The sequence below is a fragment of the Alligator sinensis genome, unplaced genomic scaffold (genome assembly GCF_000455745.1).
Source record: "Alligator sinensis unplaced genomic scaffold, ASM45574v1 scaffold372_1, whole genome shotgun sequence".
NCBI classification, from domain to species: domain Eukaryota; kingdom Metazoa; phylum Chordata; order Crocodylia; family Alligatoridae; genus Alligator; species Alligator sinensis.
Window position 1 is genome coordinate 568,072 of NW_005842387.1, and position 7,687 is coordinate 575,758.

Sequence of the window (7,687 nt, forward strand, 5' to 3'; positions counted from 1 at the left end):
GGCCTACCATCTGCTGCCACCAATGGGGGCTGTGCACCCACTCTGTGAATGAGACTTTTTTTTTTTTTTAAACACATTAACTAGTGACTAAACCCATACCTGTTCCACAGTACCAAACATAAATTGTGTGAAGACTGATTCTGCCTGACTCACTTGGAGGAGCCAGGAAAGGAAATAAGGCCTACATAAAAGAAAGGCAAAACATAAAAGAAAGGCATCCTTCAGTATTGAAATAATTTTTATTTTAAGAGACTATCAAATAAACACAGGAGTAAAAGAGAAAACCACCTCCAAGTAGCAGAACATAAAATATGAAAAATATGGAAGATAGAACAAAAGTATTACTAAATCAAAATGGCAAATATTATCAAACTGTTCTTCAAAGTGTCAAAAAATGCATACAATTTTGGTTACAACATATTAATGATCCAGATGAAAGATATTCATTTTCAAACCATCATCGACCCATTTGCAATAATTTCTTGTTTCAAGGTAAGGCCATTTTAAAATAAGGCCTTAGTCATTTTTATACTGCCAAGCTATATCACTTCTTATGCATATACTGATTTTCCTCCTGTTCCCTAATCCCTTTTATTTAATTTCTATACACAGTGCAAGTAGAGCAGCACAAGGGTATTAATAATTTTCATTCTGACTATAAATAATCAACTTTCTATAAAAAAGTAAAATCTCCAGAGCACCCTATGTATTCTGTATTTCAGGCAATTGCACATATACCAACAAATTACTAGACCAAAATCTAAATCCATTATCTCTATACTGATAGGCTTAAAATCTAATTCTATCCTTATTGCTGGATAGGAGAATTACTAATCCGAAAATACCATGACCCACTTGAGGGATAATTTGCTGGGACTGTTAAGAGTCTTAAGGAACTGGCCATTGTGAAAAAGGATGGTAAATCTTACTCTATGTAAATAGTTTAATGCAGTAAACAAGTAGAGTGCATTTATTTAATTTTTATTATTAGAAATCTGGCAGCAAGAGCAAGATTAGGAATGATTCAAGCCATACTTATTCAGAAAGAATATATTAATCCCACTCTAAAACTTTCAAGAGTCTAAACACAGGAGAAAGTATTTAAAATTTAGAAAATTTTTAATATCAGATACTTAGCTGTCATGGGTCAGTGTGGCACCACTGATGTCAACAGAGCGTTATCAGTTAAGGGCCCAGCCTTTAATATCTGCCAACAATCCCAGCTAAAGCCAAGGCAAAAATGTGCAATAGTTTTATTGAAAAAGTTGCAGTATAGTACAGCTGTATTACACACACACACACACACACACACATCACTTACTACATGTACTATTCAACCTCAAAACATTTTCACTAAAATGTTGTATGCCAGTTGGATTCAAACCAGCACAATTAGTTTTTAGTCTCATTGTTTCCTCCATTATTCTAAACTATCCTACAGTATGAGGAATCATTATGCTTTTAATTAAATATTTTAATTAAATATTAACATCAGCATCATATTCATTTTGTATTTGTATTTATTATTTATTATTCCATTTAAAATCTAAACAGATATAGAATAGGCTTTATTGTGCACAATTAGGTTCATATATTCTAATAACATGAAGTCAAGTTCAGTCATGACACTATTTATTCAAACATGCAACATGCAGTGGTCCAACTTCTGTGGAGCACTTCCAGAACCAACCCTACTTGAACAATTCCTTTTAACAGCTAAACTGTTTAAGCCTTTCTTACACACAGCTTCATAGAAATTACTCATGTTAGTAAGTGATGCACATTTTCTTCCTAGATGTTTTCACTCCTATAAATATATCATATTTCTAGAAAGAAGAAGTTTCATCAAGATTTTACTCTTCTAAATTCAGAGAAACAAACAGTATACTACTTATCTGTATCTTAAAAAAAAAAAAAGGAAACAGATTTTAAAACCCTAAGAAATGTCCCTTGCTTGATTCTCCTCCAAAATAAATTCTTTGTATATTTTCTAAACATGTGTTAATTATGCCTCTTGTGGATTATATGACCTCAAGAGCCCTATTAGCGTTTCTAAATCAATTGACTCAGAAAATATCCCCTAGGAAGTTTGGATCAAGTTACTGCAGCATACAAAGGTGGCCCATTTGCTGAGTCTAAAGTTCTAATATAATCCTCCAGTCAGACTCATGATTCAGCAACCGCACTGCTCAATGCTGGTGCTGCAGCATACAATTGCTTGAGTTTGTGGAAATGCCAGAAGGAATTGTTTTCTTGCTTCATTTAGCATTTTTGCTTGCTCTCCTGAGTACTGAGTCTTAATGAAACTAAGCAAATCCCTTCGTATGTCACAAGATCCTTTGCCCATTGGAAAAAAGATTATGTACTGAAACACTTGCAATAAACAATTTTAAACTTTGCACACATGAAATATTTGAACTCTAACTGAGATTCTCAATAATAAGGTCAGAACAATCAACCACACACACAATGAATTTCCCCTTGGACTTGAGATGACCTACTGAAGAACTGCCTTACACTCAAAAGCTTGTCTAACTTTATCCCAACCATGCGTTTGGTCCAATAAAAGCTATGACCCAAAAAACCCTTCGCTATTGGATTTGAGGGCATAAATGGGACTGATGTGTTGCACTGGGCATAAATGGGATTGATGTGTTGCACTGGTCTTTTTTGCCCTCTGACTTTCACACATAAGTAGGGGTCTACTTAATTCACAGTTTTGCAGTTTTTGCGGAAACCACAAAGACCAGCTTTATCTGTGATCTCCAGAAAACTGCATGGACCACAATTTCCCACAAAATCAACCAAAAAAACCCAACCCAGTGTACTATTCATATAATACACTGTTTTAGAATGCCCCAGTGCTTACTGTAATACAAAGACAGCATAACAGACACTGCAGCCATAGATCATGTGATTGAGAGTTACTGTCTGCTAGTGACGTAGACTAAGTGAAGGCACCAGTCAGTGAAGTAAAAATGTTTCTATTAAGGTTAGCATTAATAAGTATTTCTAAACTTTTTGTAGAATGCTACATATAATAAATTGTGATGATATGTTATAATTTATATACAGTATGAATTGTATTTATAATATATTTAGATTTAGATTTAAATTTCATATTTAGATTTATAATAATATGATAAATTATATGATATAATTTACTTCCTGTGTAATTTGCTATTAAATTATATGGTATATGCCTCTCTGCCAATCAGCGGTGAGAGACAGGGCCGCAGGGAAACGCACATGAAATCAGCACCATGATCAAGCCATGAAAACTTCTTTGTCTTGTCAGGAGTTAAGTAGACCCCTCATATAAAGGCTCACCATTTCTATTGTTCTCTGGCATTTGTAGCAACTTTAAAATTCCAAGACCCTAGTCAGTTTAAAGAAGAAAATTGTTCCCTTGAAAACATATTTCATATCCCTGCCTCTGTATCTGCTTTTTCTCATTCTAGTACTGGAGCAACCTTTGTTATTTCCTCTACAACAAACAAAACCATGTTTATTTTTGTTCCCCTTCCCTACTTACAAAGGAATATGCTGTGAAACACTCTCTCTCTTTGGAATATCTTTTATTGGATCAACTGTAGAGTTAAAAGAGATGTTAGACGAGCACAGGCTTTCAGGCTTCCTCAGGTCTGGGAAAATAGTATGTACAGCTTAAGCTAAATATCAGAGGCTGTAAGTAGACAGCATATTTTTCCCATGTGAAAGGCTTTTGTTCTAGGATCCTACATATATTCAAGTCCACAGTCCCACTTCAGATCTCTCTGAAGTATGCAGGAAAAAATATTGGTCTGAGACAAAAAGGCATACAAAAAAGTAGAACTCTCGGTTCCAAAATGATACCTTTTATTAGACCAACTGGAAAATGGCAAGAAAATTGTCCTTTTCTGCAAGCTTTTGGGATCAAAGTCCCTTCGTCAAGTTCTGGGAAATGTGTAGATGGTACAAGATGGCATAAAGTCCCCATAGGTAGAAAATAAACTTCATTTTTGCACAGAGGGAGGTGAAGATGGAAGGCTGTCCCTCTGGGTCCATGAGAGTGTCTTTGTGAGCTGTGTTGAGTAGCTCTTTGATGTGTTGATCAGGTAGAATTCCTTCCCTGGAGGCATCAGATGGCAGGCAGGGAGGTAAAAAAGACTTCCTTGTTGTTCTGCATTGAAGTTTAAAATCCAAAAATCAGCTAAAATTCGGCATCTTCCATGTTTCAGGGGTGTACTTGGTAGCTGTGTTGGTCTGAGACAAAAAGACATACAAAAAACTAGAACTCTTAGTCTAATGAAAGGTATCATTTTGGAACCAAAAGTTCTAGTTTTTTGTATGTCATTTTGTCTCACACCAACACAGCTACCAAGTACACCTCTGAAACATGGAAGATGCTGAATTTTAGCCAATTTTGGATTTTAAAAACTTTTAAACTTCTTTTACATGTGGAGTTAAACACAAACCATTGTCTTATCTAATATTTAGCTTAGGCTGTACCCGTTTCTAAAAAACTTGTCTAACATTTGAACCACACAGCTGGTTCTGTAAAAGATATCACCAAGAAACCCTCACTGCTGGTATATTTCCTTAACCATCACGGACAACAACAACACTCTGTTTGGAATGAAATTTATCTCTGTTCAAAACATCACTTAAATTCAAAGTAGGTTCTAATTTCAAAAAATTAAGTTGAATTCAAGCAGCTTTGCACTGTCTCAGAGGAGTTTCACTCTATATGCATTTTTCTGTTTCATGGTATTATAACAACTCTTGCCAAGAAAAATCATTGCAAGTCTAGTAACATATTTCCATTCCCATGTAGCCTTGTGCTAAAGGATATACAAATAATTAATGATGGCTGTAGTGACAGTGACCTTAGGTATGAGTATGACCACAAAAAAAAAAAAAAAAAAAAAAAATCACAAAACTATACTTTCTAAAGTATTGTGGGGTTTTTTCTCACTGTCAGTTCTGCTAAGTAAGCAGTAATTTCTTTTAAAACTTTTACTTTTAGCTAGTGGCCAAACTTTTTACAATTTTTCTCCTCATTAACAGAAGAGTCTTCATCAACTGGACAAGATTATAAAGCTCCCTTATACAGGTGGAAAATACTTTCTAGCAGTTAAAAAAATCTCATAAACAATGAAGAAAGTGTGCATATTATTGTGCACTTAGGGAAAAAAATTTTCTGCTACTGAATATATACAATACCTTAGAAAGTTTTTGTTTTCCATCTTCATAATGAATCTCCACATAATTGGAAGATAACAAATCACTGTAAAGGAAACGGAAAGGTTTAGATATAGAGTTTTTAAACAGCAACACAAGAAAATGTTAATATATTTACTGCCACCATTTTATCATTTCATTTGAAATTCTTGAATGACTGTTTCTGTCCTAGGGAAAGTAGGGCAGGGTGGCGTTGGAGACTAACTGGTTCAGGAAAACCTGACCTTCCATAGGCAACAACCTATTTTGTCATCTGAAAGCTCATGCCTACGAAAGCTCATGCTTCTCAATCCGTTAGTCTCTAAGATGCCACCCTGCCTTACCTTCTTTCTGGTTTCAGGCTGACACAGCTAACCACTTTCCATTTCTTTCTAGTTAAGGATATTAAAAAAAGCAAAACAGTTATCTTCAGTAAATGGTTCACTGTTACACTTTGAGGCAGAGAAGTCTTTAGACTTAAAAGACTAACTCAGTGGATGAATTTAAATGATATTTGTCTCACAATAGTATGATTTAATTTGCATTTTAAGGTATAAAAAATCTAAATTGGTTTATGAGATGTTTGCTTCTACTAGTTTCATTAAAAAAATATGTTTAGCTGATTATTTTTCATATACTATTATTGATATACCACTATCTTTGGATACAGTGGCGTATAAAGCTAAATAAATGTGCTAACTCTGTAACCGACACATGGGCACAAGCCTGACTTGAACTGTCGAGAGTCCAAAAATTCAGAAAGCAAATCAAAGGTTACATATTAACTCTACCTGCCCTTCTTTCTACTTCTCACTTGCTGTGCTCCAGATTGCATCTACAAACTGAAACTAGTAACACAGAAAATTGTTGTCTAATACCATGACTGTGTAAAATTGTTCCCTACTGTTTCACCTCTTTGCATTTTGTTGTCAAGAAACTCCATCTCTCCTTATAAAAATCCCCATTCTGTCTGAGAGGAGAAATAAAATATTGCAAAAGCTGTCAGTGGCTTAGGCTGCATACACATGACCAAGTCAACTTGACTTAACTAAGGTGACTTAAGCCATGTCAGAGCGTGCATATGTACAGCACCTTTACACGACGGCAGCCATCTTGTGAGCCCTCCCCTGCACTGGCCCCAAAGGGTGTATCTAGACAAGTATGCATGCGTGTTTCCCTGGGGACAAATAGCAGCAGAACATAGCTGTGCCGCTGCTACTTGTCCCTAGAGAACGACCCTGCGTGCACACTCTGGCATGCAGCAGATTACCCTGTATGGGGTAGCAGAGGCTGGAGCCAGGACTTGGGCTGGCTCCAGCAAAATTACCTGGGATCCCGGGGGCCTCCCAGGGCTGTAGCGGTAGCGATCTGAGCATGCAGAGCCTGGCCGGCATCCAGAGCATAGCTCTGGCCAGCCAGGCTCTGGTTCTGGGTGGCACACGCTGCAGCCACATGTGTCACCCTGTTTTGCTGCAATTTTTTTTTTTAAGATATTGGGAGTTCCCAGAATCTAATTTTACCTCTGAGTGGAGAACCCTTTCACTTGTGCCACATGTGTTTTGTGATGCCTCAAAAGGTTTGAGGCATCACAAAATGAACATGTGCACTCGTCTGGACACACCCTTAGCGTTGACTTAACTAATGTGACTCAAGATAATACACCTTGGAGATTTATCATCATCTTGCACCGCATTTAAGTCGACTCCACTCTACATACATGGGTATGCTCTGACAGTTAAGTCAACTTTAAAAAGTTAAATCGACTTAACTGTCAGAAAGTTAGTATGCATGTATGCACCTATACGCATGCAGCAAGGCTGCTCCAACATACTGTAATTACAGGGCTTCGGAGCATACTCAATTAATCAAGTGTGATGGAGCACAGTAATTACAACGCTCCAGCAGACTCCAGCATTACATGCATCAGTGTCCCTGTGCTGGCATATGGCAGCAGGGGTGCTTTTATTAAAGCTCTTTTGATGATCTTTAGTTAAAACGCCCCCACCAGCATTTTTCAGCATGGTGACACTGACACACATGATGTTCCAGGCACTTTAATTAGAGCAGATTTCAGAGCCGCTCTAATTAAAGTGCCCCCTACCCCGCCCCAACTCCCAGAGCACGTATTTAAACACCCTTAGACTCTACATAAGAGGTGTAGTTTCAACCCAAGTCCTGATTTAGAGCTCAGGATAATCTCTGAGCATTTTGGCCCTGGGACAGAGAATGTAAATATGTTTATGGCACTATGCAGGTTATATGCTTATATGCTTATGCAAATACTTAGCTTGATATGGTCCAGAGCACTTAGCATCCTGCAGGATCAAACCCTTTGCACCTAAAGCATGATCTATATTGCCTATTACCTAATCAATTCATAGAATCATAGAAGTAGGGTCGGAAGGGACCTTGTAGATGTTCAGGTCCAACCCCCTGCCTGGGCAGGAAGAAAACTGGGCTCAAATGACCCCAGCCAGGTAGGCAT

At 37.1% G+C, this 7,687-nt stretch overlaps 1 protein-coding gene across 1 annotated transcript in view; it reads right to left on the bottom strand.

Annotated features, from left to right (window-relative positions):
- Positions 1–7,687, bottom strand: part of ADAM23 (ADAM metallopeptidase domain 23) — a gene marked incomplete at its 5' end in the record, with an annotated part of 186,474 nt that overhangs the window by 90,953 nt on the left and 87,834 nt on the right. The window contains one exon of the mRNA XM_025211029.1: positions 5,206–5,269. Coding sequence (XP_025066814.1) covers positions 5,206–5,269 — 64 coding nt within the window. The remainder of the gene's footprint in view (positions 1–5,205; positions 5,270–7,687) is intronic.